The sequence below is a fragment of the Protobothrops mucrosquamatus genome, unplaced genomic scaffold (genome assembly GCF_001527695.2).
Source record: "Protobothrops mucrosquamatus isolate PMUCROS unplaced genomic scaffold, P.Mucros_1.0 scaffold2282, whole genome shotgun sequence".
NCBI classification, from domain to species: domain Eukaryota; kingdom Metazoa; phylum Chordata; class Lepidosauria; order Squamata; family Viperidae; genus Protobothrops; species Protobothrops mucrosquamatus.
The window spans coordinates 31,910-58,257 of record NW_015388369.1 but is presented as its reverse complement, the minus strand read 5'-3'; the positions used below and the strand labels follow the sequence as shown (position 1 = coordinate 58,257).

Sequence of the window (26,348 nt, the reverse complement as noted above, 5' to 3'; positions counted from 1 at the left end):
CGTCCCGGGGTCATGTGATCACTTTTTGTGAACTTCTGGACAGCAAAGTCAATGGGGGAAGCCAGATTAAGTGTTACTAACTTAACAACCGCAGTGATTCACTTGACAACCGTTGCAAGAAAAGTTGCAAAATGGGGCAAAACTCACTTAACAGCTCACTTAGCACCAGAAATTTTAGGGTCAATTGTGGCCATACGTCGAGGCTCGTCTTCCATTGAAAGGTGAAAGAACACTAGCTGATAAAACCTACCATTATACAGCATTGAGACAGACAGGAAAAGAAAAGGGGGTGGGGGGGGGGAATCGGAGTCAGCAAAGCAAAGAACATCAGGTTATAAGCAGAACAGGCTGTGGTTTTTAATCATATTGAAAATTCAGACTACGAAATACTCAGGTTTTTATACTGAAAATTAGGGATTGTCACAGCGGAACAAAGAGATATAAGATACTGCCTTAGATCAAGTTCAAATCAATCGTCCCTTAGGTTCAGGGGAGGTGGGAAGTGGTCATTGCATCATACAAACAACGTTTCTGTCCCTCCCCACCCCCCAGTAACATGTAGATTACAAAACACGAGAGCTGGAAGCCAGTGGCTAAACGGCCGCAAATTTACTGGGTCGCGATCAGAATTCTGACTGCAACCCAGTAAATTCCGCGATCAAACTCAGAAGATGTTATAAGGAAATACGCAGTTTGTTACTGAGTTGCAGCCTTCCCCTTAAAATTCAGCTAGAGGAAACCCCAAAAAAGTAAACATGGAAAGCCTATAAACTGAGATTACTGCAGTGTTGTCCTTCAAAGATATACCGGCTCTTTCAGTAAGTAAACAAGCCAAGGTAGAACAGTCTTTCAACAGCGCCTCCACAATGACATGCACAGAAGAGGGTTCTAATAACTGGAACATCAAGGCACTTAAGCATTAAATGCAGAAGGCCAGCCTTTTCTCTTGAACAGTCACGAGCAAAGGAGACTGAAAGAGACTGAACAAGAAAATGCGAATGTTTACTAGGGTGCGCACGCAAAAATACACGGGCTTCTTTTGAGGAAGAAAGTGTATTTTTGTTACGTATGGCCCTGACCTGTATATCTGTGTCTTTCACAGGCTCTAGAGGTTCGAACGTTGTCGCGGCGCTCAAGCTCTCCAGGCGTTGAGATATGTGGGATATATCAAGTCCTCTGGATCCGAGAAGCACCGATCTGGAAGACAGATGAAAACAGAGAGAGAGAGTAAAACGAGGCAACAGTGTCATTTCTCCCCAAGCAAAATTTAATTCCAGAGGCCTGATTAGCGTACTGCAAGTAGTCCCTGACTTACAGCCGTTCAAAGTTACGTGTCGTTGAAAAAAAGTGACTTACGACCAGTCCTCGCGTTTATGACCACTGCAGCATCCCCATGGTCACATGATCAAAATTGGAGCACATGTATTTAGGACGGCTGCAGCATCCCGGGATCATGTGATCCCATTTGAGATCTTCCCAGACATCTTCCAACTAGCAGAATCAATAGAGGACGCCGGATTCGCTTAACAACTGCACGAATCATTTAACAACCGTAGTGATTCATTTAACAACCTTGGCAAAAAGTTTGTCAAATTGGGTGTGACTCGCTTTAACAACCGCCTTGCTTAGCAACCAAAACTCGGGCCCCCAATTGTGGTCCTAAGTAGAAAGCTATATGTACTCGTTTTTTGTTCTTAGAACTGCTACAAAACTTGGATTGAAATAAACATGGCACAACTTTTGCTTGGAGGACAGTTAAGCAACAAAACCCTCAATTGAGGAGCACAGTGTTGATAGACTCCTAAAATATTTCTTAACATCTGCTGATTGACAGCCTGCACACGTTCCCAAAAATATCACCGCACTGGAGTCTGGCACCACTCATGTCTGCCAATGTTTGAACAGCCATTTTTGTTTTCTGGCGTTTTTCTTCTCCTGATTCTCATTCAGTCTGATGAAGGAAAATCTGCTTTAGAAATTATTTCCATCAGGAGAGAACTTCCAAGAAATTTCCCCGAGATAAATTTGGTGGCTCTTTTTCCAGTGAATACCAACCAAGGCAGAAAGGATATAAACTGAGATAGTGACGATGATGTAGAAGGGAGACTTGGGGACGACGGGCAAAAGATAAAAGTTGGAACACGGCAGAAATGGTACACTTAGGACACAGGTGTGGTAAGACAAGGAGAGATGGATGGGGGATGGATTGAATGCCACAAGGAAGTTGCGCAGTTGTGGCTGCGCAAGGACTCAAGGCTAATTCCCTGCTTGACGCCTCCTCCCTGCATGGCTGGGAGTTTCCCAACAGAGCTCTCTGCATCCTAACTCAATCAAAGTATATGCACTGGCGGAATGGGACAATTCACCCTGGCCATCTCACTGCGCATGGCCATCTCGTCACAGCCAACTTGCCACGGTCATCTCACGGTGGCCAACTCACCATGGGACAACAGCCAACTTGCCGCAGGGCAACTTGCCACGGAAAATTCCATGTGGGATACGTCAACACAATAAATGGTACCCACCACTGTTTCTTCTACATCAGAGGTCCCCAACCTTTTGGACACCAGGGGACCGGTTCCGTGGAGAAAGGTTTTTCCGCGGACCGGAGCGTGCGTGGTTTTGTGTGCTGCCTGCATCCCACAGATGGGGCTTTGCTTGTTTGTGTGGACCGGTTGCCGGCATGCCACAGTCCGGTACTAGTCCACAGATGGGGTTGGGGACCCCTGTTCTACATTATTTCCATTTTTGTCAATGGAAACAATGTCAAAGAAATAGTGGCAGATAACAGCTATCGCACTGAGTTATCCTGCATGGAATTGTCCGTGGCGAATGGTCCCACGGCGAGTTTGCTGTGGCGAATTGTCCTAGACCAGGGGTGGGCAACCTTGGCTCTTTTATGACTCGTGGACTTCAACTCCCAGAATTCCTCAGCCAGCCATGCTGAGGGGAAAGGGAGAGGTTTCCAAGCTGAGCCCTGCTGGCTCAGGAATTCTGGGAGTTGAAGTCCACCAGTCATAAAAGAGCCAAGGTTGCCCACCCCTGTCCTAGACCCTTCACCGAGGTTTGCTCTCCAGCAATGCAAATCTAGCAGCCACCGACAGTGCTTTTAAAGCAACTCAGGGACTTACGCCTTGACGTCTGCTGTTTCTTGTGAGGTGCGGGTCAGGGTCCGGGAACGCAAACGCTCCCCTGCCTGTTGGATCTCCTGGAGATTGCGTTCGACGTGAGGCAGCTCCGCGATGCCTTCTGTCTCCGCGGCCAGCTGCTCTGCCTGCTGCAGCAGCTCGCCAAATCCTTCGGCATCCATCTCCACTCCTGGACGCTACGTGGAAAGCCTAGAGAAGCAAGCAGGAGGAACAGAAGTTATAATCAAGCCAGACCAGTCTGAAAAATAGTCATGTCACTTTTTTCAGTGATGTTGCAACTTTGAATGGTCACTAAATGAACTGTTGTTAAGTCGAGGACTCCCTGTACATGCTGGTTACAGTGAATTCATTGGTCTATCCTACAGTGAATTCATTGGTCTATCTGTCTTACCAAGAAGCAGGCTGTGGTCTACTCTATCAAATTCCTTACTGAAACCTAAGCATACTATATCCACAGCATTTCCTGGATCCACTAATTTAGCCACTTGATCAAAGAAGGCAATAAGGTTTGTTTGGCAAGATCTGCTATTAACAAACCCAAAGAATGGAACAGAAACGATGGAGATCGTGACCAGCTTCACCAATCAAACTATCTGCTAGGCTGCAAAGAATTGTATGTGCAAGTCTGCTTGCTGGCATGCAGCCATATCTTAATGAATGGCACTCCTAGAAATTTAGCGTCAATAAAGGATCAATGGAAGGATAACTACAAGCTAAATAATGGAACTGTTCAGGTCTGGAGGCAAAGATAAAGCCGCCTTATTCTGCTTTTGGAAATTTAGGGTATGCACAAGTTTCAGAAGTGCATCCATAATAAACCCCCTGCTGCTCAAGGTAAATGAAAAAGGGTTTTATTTAAATCTTTGATTTCTCCAAATGTCCAAAACAGCAGTAGAACTTAGATTAATGTACGCACCTTAGTGTTTTGCAGCTCTGTGGAGCGGTATATATAAATAATATACAAATATATTAAATATACGACTCAAAAGCAAACAAGGATATAGTGCAGTGTTTCTCAACCTTGACAATTTTAAGGCATGTGGACTTCAACTCCCAGAATTCCACAGCCAGCAATGCTGGCTGTGGAATTCTGGGAGTTGAAGTCCACATGCCTTAAAATTGTCAAGGTTGAGAAACACTGATATAGTGGCATGTTATTAAATGGCACAAATTCACAAAGTCAGCCAAGATTAAAGGCAAATATGACACAACATATGGTCCTGCCTCTTTTTCTAGGGCCCAGGTCTAAGGGCTACTGAGCTTGCTCTACACGAGGGGACGTGGTTCTAGGTAAGACCGATAGATTTTTTCATACAATAGTCCTCAACTTACAGTCATTCGTTTAGCGACCGTTCAAAGTTACAACAGCAGTGAAAAAAGTGACATATGACCGTTTTTCACACTTACAACCACTGTACCCTCCCCGCGATCAAAATTCAGACTCCTGGCAACTGACTCGCATTTATGACGGGGACTCGCAGGAGTCCCCTTCTTCTCTTGCCCTCCATCTTTCCCAGCATCAGGCTCTTCTCCAGGGAGTCCTTCCTTCTCATTAGGTAGCCAAAGTACTTGAGTTTCCACTTCAGGATCTGGCCTTCTAAAGAGCAGTCGGGGTTGATCTCCTCTAGGACTGACCGGTTTGATCGCCTTGCAGTCCAAGGGACTCGCAGGAGTCTTCTCCAGCACCATAGTTCAAAGGCCTCAATTCTTTGGCACTAACTTAATAATGGCAGTGATTCACTTACCAACTGTGGCAAGGAAGGTCGTAAAATGAAGCAAAACCCGCTTAACAACTGTCGGTTTAACAACAGAAATTCTGGTTGTAAGTTGAGGACTACCTGTATTTGCCTCTAGGCCAGAGGTCCCCAACCTTTGGGGCACCAGGGACCGTTATGTGGAAAGATGTTTTTTCCGTGGACCGGAGGATACGTGGTTTTGGGTGCTGCCTGCATCCCGCGGATGGGGTTTTGCTTATTTGCGTGGACCGGTTGCTGATGCAGCCCGGTGCCAGTCCACAGATCCGGGGTTTGGGGACCCCTGCTCTAGGCATCCACATCTGATCCAGAAAGGTCAGAAATGTTGCAGACTATTTGGTTTCTCTTTCTTAAAGCTCCAAATCTCAGTTAAAAGCTAGTTCAGCCACGCTTGAAATTCTTAATGATATTTGAGGAATATCACCAGACGCGGTTTGGCCAGAAATTTAGTAACCTAATCACAATTTCTTCTAGAAAATCCACCAGGGGTTTCCATTCCAATGTTAACACTTTTCACATCTATTCCTGCGTAGGAGTCGTTTCAAAGTGCTCTCAGGGAAGGAGACGCTGTGCCAAAACAGGCAGCAATCTGCTAAGTGCTTTAAAAGCCAAATTTACGAGGCTTTTATTTTCACCAAGCCAGCCTCGTACAGCAGCGTAGATTTACTTTTCCCTCCCCGATTCCCCGCTGTCTGCTCGGCGATGCTTTATTGTCATGTGAAGTTGGTCTAATTTGACAGCCTTGAAGAATTCCCAAGGCGTTTCAGCCAGCCTCTCCTCCATTGTGTTACAGAAAACATTTCACGGTTAGAATGGGGGGAACGGCAAGCCTATTTGACAAGTCAGACAAAAATGGTAAGCGACTCGTATAGAGAACTCCCTTTAACCGAGATTCCTTTGCGTTCGGAAATGAACCATCGGTGGGAACTTCTGTGGTGGAATCCGGCAGCCGAGTTGCAGGAAAAAGACCCAGAAGGGATCCTCCCTAAATCTTCACCCGTATTTATCTGAGAGTTATGCAGAAGGTGCTTTAGTCGGGCAAGATTCCTGTCTATGGATGAACGGCAATAAAGAAACTTCTCTGAACAATTCATTGTGTTGTTCTTGGTTTCTTGTGCCTATAATGGTGGTTTTGTTTTTAGAGAGAGAGCTGAATGCCACAAAATTTCGTTTTAATGCATGCTGATCATGTACATTTAAAGTGACAATACAGACTCTATTCTATTTCTATTTCATTCCATTCCATTTTCTATTCCATTCCATATTCTATTTTATTGCCTATCCTATTCTATTGCATATCCTATTCAATTGCCTGTCCTATTCTATTGCCTATTCCAGTGGTGGAGAACCTATGGCACGGGTGCCAGAAGCGGCACTCAGAGCCCTCTCTGTGGGCACGCACACCGTCGCCCCAGTCCTAGGCCTTCAGCTGGGTTTTATAAAACCTTTTCGCTTTAGGCCTCCGCCACCGTGTGCAAAAAAAAAAGAAAAGGTTCAATCCATCAGTCAATTTCAACTTCTCGTGGGAAAAAAAAAGATCTCGCAAAGTTGGAATTGATTGAACTTTTTAGTCCCACCCAGTCTGCCGTTACCACCGCAGCCACGCCCACCCAATGGGCCACACCCATCCAACTGGCCACACCCACACGGCACCCGACAATGCATAAGTGGGTTTTGGGTTGCAGTTTGGGCACTCGGTCTCTAAAAGGTTCGCCATCACTGGCCTATTCTATTCTATTCCATTCTATTCCATTCCATATTTTCTATTCTATTCTATTCTATTCCATTCCATATTTTCTATTCTATTCTATTCTATTCATTCTATTCCATTCCATTCTATTCCATTCCATATTTTCTATTCTATTCTATTCTATTCTATTCATTCTATTCCATTCCATTCTATTCCATTCCATATTTTCTATTCTATTCTATTCTATTCCATTCCATATTTTCTATTCTATTCTATTCTATTCTATTCTATTCATTCTATTCCATTCCATTCTATTCCATTCCATATTTTCTATTCTATTCTATTCTATTCTATTCTTATCATTCTATTCTATTCTATTCTACTCTATTCTATTCTATTCTACTCTCTTCTCTTCTATTCTATTCCTCAAATATTGGAAGACTGCTATCATGTCTCCCCTAGCCGTTCTTTTCATTAGACTAGCCATGCCCAATTCCTGCAACCATTCTTGGTATGTTTTACCCTCCAGCCCCCTGATCATCCTTGTTGCTCTTCTCTGCACTCTTTCCAGAGCATCTTTCCTATAGTGTGGTGGACAGATCTGGATGCCGCATTCCAAGTGTGCTCTCTCACTAAGGCTTTGTACAGCGGTACTTCACAAAGTCCCGCTTTAGGACTTCGTGGGAATTGTACACGGCCTCTGTTATACAAGCAGCCCTCTGTTCTCCGCGACGGGTACTTTGCTAGGGAAAGGCAAAACGTAGTATTTATTCCCAGAATGTCACGCAGACATCCGGCTGCAAAGATCAGGCCGGCGCCAAATAACGAGCGATCGCATGAATCTTCCCTCGGCGCAAGCCAGCGCACTTTTAGCATTAACCACCAGCAGCCTGAGATAAGCCAATAAACAGCATGTGCGACGGAGACAGAAGCCAGGGAGGGGAGCCCAGCCATGGAGAAAAAAAAAAAAGCATTTTTAAGCTCTGCAATGCAGCAAGGATCGGCATCGCCGTACAAGCTGTTGTTTCCCCCCCCCTCTGGCAAAGAGCAACAGCCTCTGCTGGCAGATGGGGTCCAAAGCAGTGATATTCTCCCCCCCCCCCCGATAAGGTTGCGCCTGCCAATTTCGGAAGCAGCAGCAGCAGCAGCAGCAGTGCGTCTGCCTAGAACGGCAGATGCTGCTTTGACTTGATTCCCTCTCTTATTTTATTTTATTTTTTTCATTAACTACCACGCGGGAACAACAGCAGCAGCACCACGGCAGCAAACTTCCCACCGAGCGACAGAGGCGACGACAACAAAGAAGGCACAGCATAGCACACTCTTCGAGATCGTTTCTGCCAGGGCACTTCCTCGTTCACGTCCCTGGGGAGCGGCTGCAAATCGGCTGAACGTACAAAATGCCTGTTGAAGCTAGAACAGCGGTTCTCAACCTGTGGGTCGCGACCCCATTTGGGGTCGATCGACCATTTCACGGGGGTCGCCAAGCAAGGCTGTCCGCCATTTTTTTTCCCCTTTTCCGGCGGGTGCCTTACCTCCCTTGGGCTGGGCCAGCTGGTGGTCGTCCTGCTCCGTCTCTGCCGCTTGCCAGCTACGCCTGGGCCGGCGCAGGGGGCGGAACCACGCATGCGTGGCGCTCCCGGGCAGGGAAAGTCCTCGACTTACGACCGGTTGGGTAGTCCTCGACTTACGACCGGTTTAGTCCTCGACTTACGACCGGTATAGTCCTCGACTTACGACCAGTTTAGTCCTCGACTTACAACCGGTTGAGGGTCGCGGCATTAAAAAGGTTGAGAACCACTGAGCTAGAACGATCAAGCCAGCGAATGATCAGAAAAGATGAAGGGGAAGTTGGGAGGTGCAGAGTGGTTGCTACACAGCTGCCTGCACAATTATTCAACCGCAGGTATTCCTCGACTTACAACAGTCTGTTTAGTGACCCTTCAAAGCTATAACAGCCACGGACGTTCCCATGAAGTTCGAAAGCAGTATTTTGTAAAGTACCGCTTTACAAAGCCTTACTTGGAATACAGCATCCAGCTCTGGTCACAATATAAAAAAAAGATGTTGAGACTCTGGAAAGTTATAAAGTGATTTATGACCGTTTTTCACACTTATGACCGTTGCAGCACCCCCACGGTCACGTGATTTAAAATTTAGATGATGGCAACTGGCTCCTATTTATGACGGTCGCAGGTTCCCGCTGCCGTATGATCCACTTCTGTGACCTTCTGACAAGCAAAGTCAGTGGGGGGAAGCCAGATTCAACTTAACAACCGTGTTACTACTAACTTAACAACTGCAATGATTCATTTAACAATTGTGGCAAAAAAAAAGTTATAAAACGGGGCAAAAATCAGAAATGTTTTGCTTAGCAATAGAAGTTTTGGGCTCAACCGCGATTGTAATTCGAGGTCTGCCTGTATTTATAAAAAAAAATAAATAGTAAAGGCAGGATAACGAACAAACAGAAATCAGTGAAAACGTTGGTTTTTACTTGCGATGCTGCAAGACATAAAAAAATAACCGTTGGCAAACACAACGCTGTGGGTCGTTTAACAGTGGATTATTATTATACTGTATACCACCTTAGGTCAATAATATATTCATTGAACATTAAGTGTAACAAACAAGCAAATTGCAGGAGATTTCAATCAAGCACATATGGCTCAGGATGCATTGAACTATTTTATTTTTTTTAAAAAAAGCATTGTGTTCCAAGCAAGCAAGGTCAGTTTTATAAATACACAAATATAAATTAACTCAAAGGCTCATCAAGTTCTGAGCTGGAGTCAAGATTTTTTTTAAAAAAAAATGTTCTAGCAGAGAATAAGTTAAGGAGTGGATCAGTGTTGGCTTCCCCCCCCCCCCCAATGTCTGTTTAACTGGCTATTCTCCAATTCTTCTAGCTTTATTGGGCCAATCTAAAAGCTTTCTGTCAACATACAGGTTAGGTTGTTATTTTGTTGTGCGTTGAAAAGTAGCAGAATATTCTCTTGTCACTATTTAGTACTTTGTTGCCAACTTTCAGCACAATAATGTTCAGCAGCCTTGAAAAGGCAGAATCAATCGCTTTTGATATAAATTAATATTTTAGGATGGCCCTCTGCCCTCAGGTATATTTGAAAGCAAAATTAAAATGGATAGAGCAATACAACCAACATCCTACGGTAGAACATTTTATGCACATCCTACAGTTATGCCACTTTCTGCTTTACTGGTAGAATGGAAACCTGATTCAGTGAGAAAAAGTAATAAAATTAATTTGTTAGTATAAATGAAATGAAAAACCTGATCGGTATGGCAAATATTCAAACGTCAGGATAGCAAGGAAGAATACATTCAAACAATTTTGGCTATATATATATATATATATATATATATATTAATATTAAATACAGGGGGGGGGGAAGTGATTATGTTACTATAAATAAAAATTTGGTTTGGAGATTGGTTGCTTCCAAAGCAGATCGATCTCATATTTTAAGATAACCGCGTTCATAACTGTCCATTATAGAGTCTCCAAGAGTCTCAAAATAGAGATTCAGTAAATATATTTAAACTTCTGCATGAATTAGGAGGGATGCACAAGCCATTTCTCACATAAATTCTGAAAACAGAATCCCAAGACCCAATGTTAATTTCCAGCTTTGCAACTTTACTCCAAATATAAATTACAGGGAAAGAGTGAGGGAAGGAGGGTGTGTATCTTGATTTGATGCGTGCAAGCTTCAAATTGGCTGGTCATATGAGAAATAAAATGCTGATCTAAGATGGTTTTCGATCTGATCCAGTAGGACTGTCATAATGTGGAAGGGGAGGGGTTGTACCACATTCTGAACTGATTCTTTGATGTTAGCGTAACTTACTATCTTCCATGAGGCTAAACAATAAACCTATGCATGGATTGGTGAACATATTCCTGGAACTGCAAATACAATCACAACTAGCTAAGGTGTTAGGTGTGAGTGTGAATAAGAAGACAAATTTAGCAGGAGCTGCCCAAATCAGTGTAGACTCATTCAAGTATCTGATCCAGCAAAAGCCACTGGAAGAAACATAGAACAGAATAAGGAATAATAAAGCTGGAAGGGACCTTGGAGGTCTTCTAGTCCAACCCCTTGCTCAAGCAGTAGATCCTATACCATTCTGGGCAAATGGCTGTCCAGTCTCTTTCTTAAAAGCCTCCAGTGATGGAGCACCCACAACTTCTGGAGGCAAGTCATTCCACTGTCAGGAAATTTCTCCTTAGTTCTAGATTGGATCTCTCTGTAATGATCTTCCATCCATTACTCCAGCCCTCAGTTGCCTTGGAGAATAGATCACGCCATTCTTCTCTGTGACAGGTCCTCAAATACCGTAAGATTGCTATCATATCCCCCCTAGTCATTCCCTTTGTTAGACATACCTAGTTCCCTTAACCCAGAGGTCTTCAAACTTGGCCCTTTTATGACTTGTGGACTTCAACTTCCAGAATTCCTCAACCAGCGTGCCTGGCTGAGGAATTCTGGGAATTGAAGTCCACAAGTCATAAAAGGGCCAAGTTTGAAGACCCCTGCCTTAACCATTCATCATACAATTTAGTCTCTAGAACCTTCATCATCTTTGTTGTTCTTCTCTGCGCTCTTTCTAGGGACTCAGCATTTTTTGGGTATCACGGTGATCAGAATTGGATGCAGTATTCCAAATGTGGTCTCACCAAGGCATGGTGGAAACAAAATGTTGGAACACAAGATAAGGAATGGATCTGGATATCAGCTACCTGGGGTATAGGCAGCCTACATCATTATTAGTTTCCAACCTGCAGAAATGGGAATGCTATTACTCTTTAAAGGGTAACAATCACTGCCCAAGCCTGCATGACGGTACGAGAAATGCTATTAACTATCTGAAAATGTCTCGGTTCCCTATCAAAGACCAGAAGCCATTTATTTGTTAGCACAGCTCCAAAGAGCCAGTTTTTTTAAATGAGATTTTTTCTCCCCTAAATATTATGTAGGGCTTAAAAATATTGATATGCATTGAGATGAGATTCATATAAGACTGAAGATAAAAAAATAAAAATGGGAATATTATAACTTCCTTCACTGTAACATAGATAGATAGTCCTCTATTTACGACAGTTGTTAAGTGAGTTTTGCCCATTTTATGACCTTTCGTGCCAGTTATGAACCAGCTATCCAAGCATCCAAATGTTGATCATGTGACCCCCCCAGGGCAGGGGTAGGTGACCCCCCCCAGGGCAGGGGTAGGCAACCAGTTTTATGACTGGTGGACTTCAACTCCCAGAATTCCTGAGCCAGCCATGGCTCAGCTTGGAAACCTCTCCCTTTCCCCCTCAGCGTGGCTGGCTCAGGAATTCTGGGAGTTGAAGTCCACGAGTCATAAAAGAGCCATCGTTCCCCACCCCTGCCCCGGGGGATGCTGCAACGGTTGTGTGAAAAGTCACTTTTTTCAGTGCTGTTTTAACTTCAAATGGTCACTAAACGAATACCAATATACAGTATATATATAGCATTTTGGATTTCACGCCGACTTAAAAAAGACAGGAGTGAATTGGGGAAGGAGGGCGTGACGGTGATGAAGAAATCTCCGATTCCGTTTCCATTGTTTCCAATGAACACGCGTCTGTTGTCTAATGGCTGCTTATCCCCCCCCTCCTCAACTGATCGAGAAATACAGCCTTTCTTTGAAAATGACAGCTTTCAAATATTTTCCAGACCATCATGCAGAGGAGTGGAGTCTTTACAGTGGGGAGGGGGGAGAGTTTACTGCATTCAGGAGACTGCAGACGAGACTCTTGATGTGACTGTTCAGCACAGGAAGATTAGCAGAGTCATGAGGCCAGGAAATTTGAGAAAACAGCTGCAGCAGCACAGATGGGGGAGAGAGAAAGAATTGGAATTCCAAACCAATACTGATCCAAAATCTAAGTAAGGCAAGGTTGTTGTTTTTTTGTTTTGTTTTTTTTAAATGATCTATCACTAATTTTTTTTTTAAAAAATGATCTATCGCTAATTGTTGCTGCCTTCAGCCACAAATTACACTCTAGCACAAAATTATTCATTGTAGCTCTCCTAAAAACAAAAATTAAAAAAAGAGGAAAAAATAGCTGGCTTTTATTTACCAATTAGCCCTTCTGGAAATGTAAGCTTAAAACAAATGGGTCAGCTAAAAATGATTTCTTATTAGGCCGGGGAAGGATGTATAAATCAAACAGTGGAGAGACCACACCATCTATTGCACAGGTAGTCCTTGACTTACAACTGGTTACTTAGCAACCGCTTGAAATACCTCCCCGGAGCTACTCACCGGACGACTCGGTTTCGAATTCTGACAGCCGCCCCCTCCATGGTTATGCGTTAACATTTTGAGCAGCTGCCAACCGGCCCACATTTACGGCCGTTTGCATCATCCGCAGTGCCGTCAGCAAGATTCGTGACGGGGTTTTATTTCCCAGAAACTGGTATTCCCTTCCAGCTTAATGACTGGCACAACTTATGACCTAATTTCATGAATTACAGTTGTAAGTTGAGGACAACCTGGCACTTTCAACTCTAGTAAAGTTTTCGGTCCTCAAAAGGACAGAAAGTGAGAAAGAAAAAGGCACCCAGGAGTATGGCCAATGGTCTTCTGTCATCGCTGGGGGGGGGGGAGAGACATCAAAAATAAATAGAAAAGAGACACATGAATAAGCTGAGTATGGGGAAAGCATGAGAGTCCAGCTCTGCAGAAGTGTCTCATACTCAAACCCCAATGAAACAGGAAAAACTAATTAAGATAAGGCCATGGGATGTTTATCCTTACTGCAGATTAAATAAAAACATATGAAGAACGGTTGCAGGAATTGGGTATGTTTAGTGTAGTGAAAAAGAAGGACTGGGGGTGACATAGCAGTGTTTCAGTATCTCAGGGGCTGCCCCAAAGAAGAGGGAGTCAAGCTATTCTCCAAAGCGCCTGAAGGCAGGACAAGAAGCAACGGATGGAAACTGATCAAGCAGAGAAGCAACCTAGAACTAAGGAGAAATTTCCTGACTGTGAGAACAGCCCAATCCAACTCAGAGTTGTTGTAGGGGGAAATGGGAGGAGGGAGTGTGATGTTCAATGCCTTGAACAACAATAAAATGAATTTTGCCTATATTCGCAAAAGGTTATGTTAGCTATACAATGCCACATGTCTTACAAATCCATATTTGGGAAGTGGGCTGCACACATGAAATACCAAACTGTCGCAAAAGATGCACACCACCCAACCAGTCTGCCGTGATGAAAAAGGAAGGTGTGCATTCTATTAAGCACTATGCATTGCCCGCACAATTTAGGATTCATCAGAATTCAGCTCTGCAATGCAGGCCTATCTGGTGAACACGTATAATTGCCAGGGGTCGATGCCTATTTGAAATGCAAACAAGCCCAACTAGCTTTAAAAAAAATGGCCTTGTGTAACTCGAATGCATAACCATGTGCCCAGGAAGACGTAAATGGTCCATTGGTCCTATGTACTATTTTCTGAAGCTGCACATCTCCTAATCACAGGGAACTTCATGAATTAAAAGAGCAAATCTATATTCCTTACAGTCCAAGGAAATTCATGTTCTATCACATCTTTCCTTGGAATGTAATATGACATACTGTACATTGTGTGACTGCCTTGATTTCCCCAAACCTGCCCCCCCCTCAAATTCTGAACTTGGTTAGAATGAACAATGACTAGCTCAAAATCACATTCAGAAACTTCAACTAAGGAGGGACTTTTTACTTATCTCCCGAGGCCTATTTTGAAAACTGTAGCAACATTCAGCATGGCTGTATTCTCACAACACACAGAACCATAAGTTAGCCAAACACATTTAAGACTAATCACTCTACAAATCCAATCTGCATAGTTCATTTATGGATTATTTTACTGTGTTAACCCACAAAACTGGAGTAATTCAGTAATTCGGACTCTAGAGCCAGGCTCAGGAATTCCTGCTGGCTCAGGAATTCTGGGAGTTGAAGTCCACGAGTCATAAAAGAGCCAAGGTTGCCTACCCCTGCTCTAGAAGCTCCACTTTACCATTATGGGAAAAGAATGCCAAGATGGAAAGTCTTAGCCCAGATCCAGCCTCTTTAATGTTCTTTGAAAAGTGAACATTAAGTAAGTTTATAGGGGCCTGTAGTGTAGCCCTATTCACTAGTCAGATGCTTAGGACTGAAACCTAAGTGAAAACATACACACATTTAACCAGAAGGAACTGATTAAGGCTAACTAGAAAAATTATACATTCAAAGAATAGTAATTCTTCTATTCTCCCACCTCGTTCATGCTTGTCCTAAATGAATCGTGCTTTTCAGAGTCTCCAGCAAGATCAGTTATCTGATCATTTTAAATTGGAAAAGCCAGATATTAAATTTGGCACCTTCTGCATGTAGAATTACGGTATTGTGGTGCAATAATTAAGGTGCTGGACTAGGAAACCATGATTTTTAGTCCTCGTTTAGGTTTGAAGCTGATGGGTTGACTTTGGGCCAGTTTTTCATTCTCAGCCCAACCCATTTCACATGATTTGTTATTGTAGGGAAAAGGGAGCAGGATAGACAGTGCCCTGATTTGTTTGTACAAATGAAGGCAAGATGTAAGCAGAGGTAGCAACTTAAATAAGAAATTGTTGAAATCCAAGGAGCAGAGGTCTATCAATTACCATATGCCTAAAAGTTCTACAACACAAGCCTATGGAGGTCTGCTCAGAAAGGAGGTTTACTGAATTTAATGGGACCTGCCCCCAATATAATACTATAATAACAAGAGCAGAACGGCCCTTCCAAGTGAGGGTCCTTTTCTTCGAAATCAGTGCTTCTCAAACTTGCCAACTTTTAAGACACGTGGTCTTCAACTCCCAGAATTCCCTGGCTATGCTAGGATGGCTGGGAAATCCTGGAAACTGACATTCACATGTCTAAAGCTTGCCAAGTTTGAGAAACGATGTTTTAAACGCTAGTTAGCCAGATGACAAAAGCCAGGGGAAATATTAGTCCAAATAAAACCTCCATTTCCGGGCACCAGGAAGGCCCCCTTCTTGCTTCTGGGACTCCTAATGGAGACAAGCCTGCGGGGGTGTCAGGCACCTGCCGGTGGGGTCCCAGCGAAGTTAAAAAGCGGGGCTGCTTGTTCACCAGGCAGGCAAAACCTAACCCACGCCGTCTTTTTCCTCCATATGCCTTTCGGACTTCAACTCCCAGAATTCCCTGCACCACTCAGCCATTGGCTTTACCGCACATGGGATTCTGGGAGTTGAAGTCCAAAAGGCTAAAGAAAGCTGCTTGCAGAAAGGGGGGGAAAATGCACCCCTGCGGGCGCCTCGAGCTACGGCACCGCCTTCCGGGAAAGGCCGAGGGAAGATTATCCAACAAGCTCGCAAAAGGAGCCGCGTGTTCTACCCCCGTCACGGCCACACTTACCGTCCCCGCTCGTTCCGCCGGCGGCGCTCTTACGTCGACGGCGCGCCGCTGCCCGTCGCCCGCCACGATTGGTGGAGAGTCCGGCTTCTCCCATCAGCCCTTGCGACGGCGCGCAAAGCTGGCCCCGCCCACGCCCTTATGACGCTCGAGAGAGACGTTTGAGGGGGGGCGAAATGGAGCGCACGAATAATACGAAATAAAAACGAGTCTGGCTTACGTGGGAAATGCTTGCTTTTCTTTCGTCCTTTCTTTCCTTTGTGTGGATCCGCGTTCTTTCCCCGAGTGTGGGCAGAATGAAATTCTGGGTGGCGGCCATGAGACGCCTCCCTAAATCACGACCAGCGAGGCTTCGTTGCTATGGAAACAGAAGGCCCTACAGCTTTCATTCGGTGGCCATGAACAAAATCTAAGGGGGGGGGAAGAGAGCGGGGTGATAACTCATCTCTAACCCATCTGCAAAAAAAGGAAGAATAAAACTTAACGTAAAGTCAGAGCATGAAAGCAACCACTGATTTATTATAGGTAGCCCTCGACGTGACAATAATTGGGACCGGCATTTCCATTGCTAAGCGAAGCCGTGACCTTTCTTTGGCCATGATTCGTGGGTGAATTGTGCAGCCGCGAAGTGAATCTCATGGGCTGTTAAGCGCACCCAGCTTCTCTCCTGGGCTTTTGCTTGTTGGAAGGCAGCTGGGAAGGATGCAAATGGCAACTGCATGACCCTGGGGTGCTGCCACCATCATAAATACATCCCCGGTGGACAAGCGCCTGAGAGAGAGTAGGGGGAAAAAGCCACTTCATGATCTTCATAGCAGTATCTAAACTAGACCCAACGAAGGGGTTAGACTAGAGGACCTCCACGGTCCCCTTCCTGCCCTATGATTCTTCCCGTTTTCTAACCCCCAGCTGAGGGGTTGGGGATCTTGTGGAAAACGAAAGAACTCTTACGAATTCTAGAGGGGTTTAGCAGAGAAGTTTATTTGCGCAAGGTTCAGAGCATATTAGAGATAGGCAATTCTGAACGAGGAGGGCGGGATTAGACTTCAGTTTTTATACTACCCTCCTTAAAGAACAAAGGGCTACACATTGAAATACACACTGTGATACATTAGGAGCGTTTCTCACAGGCATAGAATGGAAGGTTTTGCTACATACAAAGTATCCATGTGCAGAGCGCATTTGGTTGCCACATATTACTGACACAGAACTTTCCCATTGAATTTTCCCAGTGATTATGCATTACATCATTGTTGTAGCAATTATGCAGACACATCATTATTGCAGTTATGCAGACAAATCATTATTCTAATAATTGTTCAATTTACTACATTAATAGCAGTATCTAAACTAGACCCAACGAAGGGGTTAGACTAGAGGACCTCCATGGTCCCCTTCCTGCCCTATGATTCTTCCCGTTTTCTAACCCCCAGCTGAAGGGTTGGGGAGAACCCAGGAGAACCCATAAAGACCTAAATGTGCTTTCTTGCTAAGGATGGGCAACTATCTTGACTTCAACACCTGTGGACTTCAACTCCCAGAATTCCTGAGCCAGCACAGCTGGCTCAGGAATTCTGGGAGTTGAAGTCCACAAGGTCTTCAATAAGGCTCCCAGGTTGGCTAGCCCTCGCGGAGCGCAGCGAGCCCCGCAGAAAAGCGGCGAGAGGGCGTCCCAGGGCCGGGCCTAGAAGGCGAGGCGAGGCGGGGCGTCGTGCAGCGGGTCCTCCCGGGTCGCTGGGAGGCAGGCGAGCGCCCGCCCGGCCGGCCCCGCAGAAGGAAGCGGCGAGGCGCCGAGGTGCAGCCCGACCGCCGGCCCCGCCATGCCCTACGCCAACCAGCCCACGGTGCGCATCACGGAGCTGAGCGACGACAACGTCAAGTTCATCATCGAGAACACCGACCTGGCGTGAGCAGCGGCAACCGGGCGCCCGCCTCCCCCTGCCCAGAGCCGGCCCGGGCCCGGGGACGGGGGGGTCTCTGCACGGCCAAGCCGCCCTGGACACGCGGGGCTTTCCCTGCCCCGTCCCTGCGTGGGGAGATCCAGCCAGGGCCAGGGACACGCAGGACTTTCCTTGCCCCATTCCTGCGTGGGGAGATCCAGCCATGGCCAGCAGGCCTGGACAGGAGGATCTCTCCCTCCCCCATCCCTGCATGGGGAGATCCAGCCATGGATAAGCCGGTCTGGACATGCAGGACTTTCCCTCCCCCATCCCTGTGTGGGGAGATCCAGCCCCGGCCAGCAGGTCTGGACAGGAGGATCTCTCCCTCCCCCATCCCTGCATGGGGAGATCCAGCCATGGCCAGCAGGTCTGGACAGGAAGATCTTTCCCTCCCCCATCCCTGCGTGGGGAGATCCAACCAGGGCCAGCAGGTCTGGACAGGAGGATCTCTCCCTCCCCCATCCCTGCATGGGGAGATCCAGCCATGGATAAGCCTGTCTGGACACACAGGACTTTCCCTCCTCCCCCACCCGTGTGGGGAGATCCAGCCACAGCCAGCAAGTCTGGACACGAGGATCTTTCCCTCCTTCCCACCTGTGTGGGGAGATCCAGCCATGGACAAGCCCGTCTGGACATGCAGGTCTTTCGCCCCCAACACCCCTGCGTGGGTATATACAGCCACGGGCAGCTGGTCTGGACACGTGGGTCTTTCCCTGCCCCATCCCTGCGTGGGGAGATCCAGCCACCACCAGTTGGTTTGGACCCATGGGTCTTTCCTTTCCCCACCTGCATGTGGGGAGATCCAGCCACGGCAGCAATGGGGGGGATGTTGGGCGGTTTGCCAATAGCCCTGAAAAGAGGGACTTACTACTGTTTTTCACACTTATGACCAGTGCAGCACCCCCATGGATACGTGATCAAAATTCAGATTGCTTGGCAACTGGCATGTACTTATGACGGTTGCAGTGTCCCGGGGGAGGGTCACGTGCTCCCCTTTTGCGACCTTTTGGCAAGCAAAATCAACGGGGAAGCCAGATTCTCTTAACAACCCAGTTACTAACTTCACAACTGCAGCGATTCACTTAGCAACTGTGTCAGGAAAGGTCGTAAAATGGGGCAAAACTCTCTTAACAACTGGCTTGCTTAGCAATGGAAACCTTGGCCTCGATTATGGTCGTAAGGCGAGGACTACCTATACTGCAATGGGGTCTTGATGGGGCTGCCCTTGAAGGTCAAGCTGCAAGTGGTTTGGCATGGGGGGGCAGGCCCACTGCTTTCTCAAACTGGGCAACTTTAAATCAGAGTGACTTCAACTCCCAGAATTCTCTCTACAGCAGGGGAAATTATGGTTCATCGCCCAGTCAGCCAGATATTCAGACTGGATTTGGAATTCTTACCCACCTATCAAGTCCTTCCTAGAACTGGGATAATTATTACAAACTATTGTAATTTAGATGTCGTGAATATTGTGTGGTTTTTTTATTCCAGAGTCGCAAATTCCATCAGGAGAGTGTTCATAGCAGAAGTTCCCATTATAGGTAATGTCCCCGACATCTGTCACGTTCTCTCATTCATTCACTTTCTGTTTGTATTAATTTGGGAAGAAAATTCATTGTGTTTACTTCGCTCTTATTTTGTGTTCAGCTATAGACTGGGTTCAGATTGACGCCAATTCGTCAGTGCTGCACGATGAGTTCATTGCACACAGGTTAGGTGAGTACTCATGAAACAGAAGAAAAAAGCTTTTTTGTCTTGTAAATTTTCATTTTATTTCATTCAGAAAATGGAAAATACAAGAGAAAAAAATTACAAAAAAAAAACCCCAGAAGGAAAAAGCATCTCTAGGAATTCTCTAGATCAGTGTTTCTCAACCGTGCCAATTTTAAGATAGGTGGACTTCAGCTCCCACAATTCCCCAGCCAGCTATGCTAATTCTGGGAGTTGAAGTCCACATACTTTAAAGCAGAAGTCCCCAACCTTTTGGGCACCAGGAACCGGTTTCGTGGAGAGAGGTTTTTCTGTGGACCGGAGAGGGAGTGGTTTTGTGTGCTGCCTGCATCCCACGGATGGGGTCTCACTTGTTTGTGCGGCCCGGTTGCTGGCATGCTGCAGCCCGGTACTGGTACACGGACCGAGGGTTGGGGACCCCTGCCTTAAAGTTAGGAATGGCGAGAAACACTGGTGTAGATTAAATTAGAATTATTGCTATTTACATGTACTCTGCCAGATAGTTCTGACTGGATTAGAACTTTTGACTATTTTTCATCATCAATTAATTTCTCTCCTTTTAGGTCTGATCCCACTTACCAGCGACGGTGTGGTTGATAAGCTGCAATATTCCAGGGTGAGTCTAAACCAGCCATAAACTATATTTCTGGAGGATCACTATGAGCAGAGAGATAAAGACGGAGGATCAAAATTCCTTTTTCAATTCTTCTCCCAAGGCGCCCTTGCTGCAGAATGCTAAATTAATCATAGGAGTAGTATTAATAAATTAAATTTACATGCTGTCCAACTCCCTGTGACTTCTTGTCCTAGATTGCACTTTTGTTATGGTGATTATTTATTAAATTTCTCTTCCGCCAGCTTTGCTGGACTCAGGTTGGGCTTACAATACAATGCATTTTTTTTATAAAATGTCCGCAATGCAAACTTCCAACACAATGCGGTGCCATTAAATCACAATATAAAAACAACCAAAACAATTAACCAAAGATGAACAGTCTGGCTTTCTAGACTTTCAGAAGACCAGGCCTATAATTCGCTTGCATGTCTTTAGTTTCTAGGTTCGGCCTGCTTTATTTATTTATCTTGTGACGCATTCACATCATATGTCAGTAAAAAGGAACACGGGGTAAAATACAAAGCATAGAATATAAAATCTGAAATCTTAACAGGAAGATTACAAACTAAGTCGCAAACATATATATATATATATATATTAACAGCCAGGAAACCGGTGAAATCTCCATTACAGGCTCTGCTTTGACCTCTGCCACTCTGTGTTGCATAGTTTGGGTTTTTTTGGCCCCGCCGTCACCGTTCAGGGATGGCATTTTGCTCCGCTTATAGAGGGCATCTGCGCATCTGCCATGGCCAGGGCCAATTCGGCCCAGTGTTTGGCCTCATTTAGAACCGAGGTCCCCAACCCCCGGTCCGTGGACCGGTACCAGGCCGTGATATGCCAGCAACCGATCCGCACAAACAAGCAAAGCCCCATCCGCGGGATGCAGGCAGCACACAAAACCACGCCCCCTCCGGTCCGTGGAAAAAACCTCTCTCCAAGGAACCGGTCCCTGGTGCCCAAAAGGTTGGGGACCTCTGCTTTAGAGGACTGACATTCCCTGGGTGAGTTGAGCTCCAGAAGGATCCCTCATCCTTCCCGTCTCCCCTTTTTTTTTTTCTCAGGACTGCAACTGTGATGAGTTTTGTCCCGATTGTTCGGTGGAGTTCTCTCTCGATGTCCGGTGCAACGAGGACCAGACCCGGCATGTCACATCTCGGGATTTGATCTCCAACAACTCCCAAGTTATACCGGTCAGTGTCCTGTTCTCTCGCTCTCTCCACATGGCAATCCTCGAGGTTGGGTCAAGAGACGAGCAGGGCCGAGATTCCAAGGAAGCAACTTGATGGCTGCAGACTGTTTGCAGATTCTAGAAAGCTTGTGCAGAAACGCTTCCTCCCTGCGAAGGACAACGCACGTTATTTGTTGTTATTTATTATGGTTCTTAGTCCATAACTCTATTCAGGCTTCACGAGTTGAACTGTCAAACCTGCTTCAACTTGGGCTTCTAAATAAAAACGATCCCTACCTCCATTTGTTGAGAAAGGCATGGTTTACTCAAAGCAAAGTGAATGCGGCCGCGCGGGCGGTGTTGGGAGGGACTCGTCACTCCCACGTTACGCCGCTTCTGCGCGAGCTGCATTGGCTACCGGTGGCCTTCCGGGTGCGCTTCAAGGTGCTGACCATCATCTTTAAAGCGCTCCATGGCACCGGACCTGGTTACCTTCGAGACCGCCTCCTGCCACAGATTACCCCCCACCGACCTGTACGCTCCCACAGAGAGGGTCTCCTCAGGGTGCCGTCGGCCAGACAGTGCCGGCTGGCGACCCCAAGGGGGAGGGCCTTCTCTGTGGGAGCTCCCACCCTCTGGAACGAACTACCCCCAGAGATCAGGGTGATCCCTGATCTCCCTTCCTTCCGCCGCGCCCTCAAGACGTGGTTGTTCCAGCAAGCGGGACTGGCCTAGGGGATTTTATAGGGGTTTTAATTACTTTTAATTGGACACTTTCAAATATTTCGTTTTAATTAAAATTTTAATTAGGTGTAATATGTATTTATGTTAGCTTTTTATCATCTGTCAGCCGCCCTGAGTCCGAAAGGAGAAGGGCGGGATATAAATGCAATTAATAATAATAATAATAATAATAATAATAATAATAATAATAATTACGGCAGTTCAAAGCCAGAACGGAGAGCTTGTGTGTAAAATTTTCCCAGTTAACTTTCCTTCCTTGCTCCCTTCCCATTGCTTGTCTCTCATTGTCCAAACGATTTTAAAAGAGAAGTTTTGGAAACAGTCACTCTACGTGTGGCGTTCTTCTCCCAGGAAAACAACCTTGGAAACTTCGTAGGGGCTCACCGAGAAATCTTCTCACAGTTCAGCTTCATTTTACCCCAAGCCTTTGCCCTCCCTTCCAGCCTCCCTCCCCCCCAGGGGTTTATGGCTGACTGGCATTGTCCTGCTTTCCTTGTTCTAACTTTCCTTTCTCCCCTGCAGGTGACATCCAGGAGAAGGGACAATGATCCCAATGACTACGTTGAACCAGATGGTACGTTCCCAAGCGTGGCTGGCTGGGGAATTCTGGGAGTTGAATTCCACAAGTCTTAAAAGTTGCCAAGTTTGGAAACCCCTGCTTTAGAAAGAAGAAGCATTCTGGCTGATCTATGAGCCGTCACTTGAGTAGTGGATACCACCGCTGTAGTTGGTAATAAGAGCCCATTGCTATTGGATAGCTATAAGCTTGGGCAGATGATGGTGGTGATGATTAAGGAAAGTATCGGGGTGGAGAAGACTTTTTCTGAGCAAGACATCCCACATCTTACTTTATAGCAGTGGTTCTCAACCTGTGGGTCGGGACCCCATTTGGGGTCGATCGACCATTTCATGGGGGTCGCCAAGCAAGGCTGTCCGCCATTTTTTTTGTCCGCCATTGTTTTGTCCGCCATTTTTTCCCCCTTTTCCAGCGGGTGCCTTACCTCCCTTGGGCTGGGCCAGCTGGTGGTCGGCTTGCTCCGTCTCTGCTGCTTTCCAGCTACACCTCGGCCGGCGCAGGGGGCGGAACCACGCATGCGCGGCGCTCCCGGGCAGGGAAAGTCCTCGACTTACGACCGGTTGGGTAGTCCTCGACTTACGACCGGTTTAGTCCTTGACTTACGACCGGTTGGGGTCGCGGCATTAAAAAGGTTGAGAACCACTGCTTTATAGCAATAGCACTTAGACTTCTATACCGCTTCACAGTGCTTTACAGCCCCCTCTAAGTGGCTTTTGCCCCCAACAATCTGGGTCCTCATTTGACTGACCTCTGAAGGATGGAAGGCTGAGTCAACCTTGAGACTTCACGATTGAACTCCTGGCAGTGGGCAGAGTCTGCCTACAATACCGTTTTTTAACCCCTGCGCATCATGGAGGGAGGGAGGGAGGAATAGAAGGAAGGGCAATAGCAATAGCAGTTAGACTATATAAACTTATACACCGCTTCACAGTGCTTCACAGCCCTCTCTAAGCGGTTTATAGAGTCAGCATATTTGTCCCCAACAATCTGGGTCCTCATTTGACCGACCTCGGAAGGATGGAAGGCTGAGTCAACCTTGAGCCGGTCAGGATCAAACTGCTGGCAGTGGGCAGTGAGTTAGCCTGCAATACTGCATTCTTCATTTATGGGCACCCATCACGATTCTGATAAGCCTCCAGTCCAACAAGATGAACCGTTGTTCTTTTTTTAGACATCCTGATTGTCAAGCTACGCAAAGGCCAAGAGCTAAGGCTCCGGGCCTATGCTACGAAGGGCTTTGGTAAGGAGCATGCCAAGTGGAACCCCACAGCAGGTGTGGCCTTTGAGTACGATCCAGACAACGCCCTGCGTCATACAGTCTACCCCAAGCCCGAGGAATGGTAGGTTTCCGTAAACCTTATATTGTTAGGTTCTTGTTTGGTCAATCAGATGTCTTCTGATTTTTGTGACCTGAAAGACATCTTTTCTCCAGGACATATTTTGACATTCACATCTTACCACCTTGACTTCTGACATCCTGTTTTTTTTTAATGTCTTTGATCTTCTTCAAGGGTCTTCTCTAGGGGTGTTTACCTTTGCCCCTGGCCCCATCAACTCTGTGTTTCTGTCTCCTTCCAGGCCAAAGAGTGAATATTCTGAAATTGATGAAGATGAAGCCCAGGCTGCCTATGACCCCAACGGGAAGCCTGAAAGGTGAGGGATCAGGTACCTGAACTAGATTTTCTCCAACTGGAACTCAGCTGGTTGGACAAGACTACAGGTACCGTGTTTCCACGAAAATAAGACCGGGTCTTATATTAAATTTTGCTCCAAAAGACGCATTAGGGCTTATTTTCCGACTGGGTCTTATTTTCATGGAGACATGGTAATCCTTGACTTGGTAGTCCTTACAACCAATCACTTAGGGATCGTGGAAAGATACCATGGACTTCCCTGGGGGTCTGTATGACCTGGGTTTGAAGTGACAGTGGTCTCCCTCCCCCCTGCAGTCAGATGACCACACTTTGGACACGGCAACTGGGCTGCATTTACAGACGTTTGCGGTGTCCTATGGACACGTCACCATGTTATCCAATGTTTTTCCCCAAAACCAGCATTTATTTCCAGTTTTTGTAAAAATGTCTCCCCAGCAAACCATTGGTTTGCTTAATGGCCAGGATCTGCTTAAGAACTGCAGTAATTTGCTTAACAGACACTACAATGAAGTCATAAAATTGGGTCAGTAATGTGGGTGACCCAGTTCACAACAGTAATGAGTTATAACTGGTGATGGGCATGTTCCATTGCAGTCATAACTCAAGGATTACCTGTGGTCTAAACAGCTCATTAGGGCGATGGAATTCTCTTACCTCCCCTGAAACCAGTACAGTGCTATGTTCACACTGCAGTTTAACCCATGTTTTCTTTTAATCCTGGCTTGTTGAACACCATAAATAATGGTGCTGAAAACCAATGATAATGGGATCGAATGCCAAGGAGCCCAGGGAATTGTCAATTCAGGGGCCCATCAGTGCAATAATTAAATTAATAAAACCGCAGGTTACAAACCCCAAATGCTGGGTTTGAATCGTGGGTTAAATTAAGGCCCTCCAACCTTTTTTATCCCTGCTCAGGTTTTACTACAATGTGGAGTCCTGTGGTTCTCTGCGTCCTGAGACCATTGTGCTCTCGGCCTTATCAGGCCTGAAGAAGAAGCTGAGCGATCTCCAAACTCAGTTGAGTCAAGTGATCCAGAATGAAGTGTTGACCATAAACTGATGTTAGTTAACTGCTTGGAACAACCCTGGTTTCTGGGAATGATAAAAGCAGCCGAGATCAGAAGCGGGCCTAATTTGATCAGCGGAAACTCTGCCTCTAAATCCGATACGCATTGGTGTTTTTCTCTTGCTAACTTTGGGTCAAAACAGTATTGCTTGTTGTAAATCAGTGTTTGTCAACCTCAGCCATTTTAAAATATGTGGACTTTGAATCCCAGAATTTCCTGGCCACCATAATGCATGGACTTTAACTCCCATGTTGGCTGAGGAATGCTGGGAGTTGAGGTCCATACATCTTAAAGTTGGTGAAGTTGAGAAACAATCTTTCTAAATTGCACTCAGCATTCTCTAACAAAATATTGGCCGTAGATCAGAGATGTCCAACCTTGGCATATTTAAGGCTTGTGGACTTCAACTCCCAGAATTCTCCAGGCAGCCATGCTGATTGGGAATTCTGGGAGTTGAGGTCCACAGGTCTGAAAGTAGCCAAGGCTGGACACCCCCTTGAGAATAAAACCACCCACCTTCTCTCTCGTTCTCATCTCTTCTGAGTGAGAAATCTCCAGTTTGAGGAAGGTCCATGTTATCCAACAGATGTTTGTTCATACGTAATAAAAATAAATTCTCTTTTGAGAAAGCGACGCCCGCCTTTTTATTTTTCCTTCCAGCTCAGAACATGCTCCAGAGTTTGACAGTATCTGTACAAAGATGTGGAATTTCTTCCCTATCAAATACTCCTTTAAAAAAAAATGGATTCCTTTCCTCAGCCTGTTTGTTTTGTGGATCAGGTAAAACCATAGGTTTACGAACCTAGTATAGGCAGT

At 45.9% G+C, this 26,348-nt stretch overlaps 2 protein-coding genes across 2 annotated transcripts; one reads left to right on the top strand and one right to left on the bottom strand.

Moving 5' to 3' along the window:
• Nucleotides 1–379: 379 nt before the first annotated feature.
• On the bottom strand, nt 380–16,059 carry LOC107295248 (nuclear pore complex protein Nup93-like). Its single transcript, XM_015824556.1, has 4 exons — nt 16,035–16,059; nt 3,132–3,338; nt 1,080–1,197; nt 380–403 (listed from the first exon to the last, which is right to left on the bottom strand). The coding sequence occupies exons 2-4, from the start codon at nt 3,308–3,310 to the stop codon at nt 380–382; spliced, it is 321 nt and encodes a 106-aa protein (XP_015680042.1). The 5' UTR covers nt 3,311–3,338; nt 16,035–16,059.
• Nucleotides 16,060–17,806: 1,747 nt separating this feature from the next.
• POLR2C (RNA polymerase II subunit C) lies at nt 17,807–25,778 on the top strand. Its single transcript, XM_015824557.1, has 9 exons — nt 17,807–17,937; nt 19,460–19,509; nt 19,616–19,684; nt 20,263–20,315; nt 21,380–21,508; nt 22,753–22,804; nt 23,979–24,147; nt 24,386–24,460; nt 25,381–25,778. The coding sequence occupies exons 1-9, from the start codon at nt 17,852–17,854 to the stop codon at nt 25,523–25,525; spliced, it is 828 nt and encodes a 275-aa protein (XP_015680043.1). The 5' UTR covers nt 17,807–17,851; the 3' UTR covers nt 25,526–25,778.
• The last annotated feature ends 570 nt before the right edge of the window (nt 25,779–26,348 follow it).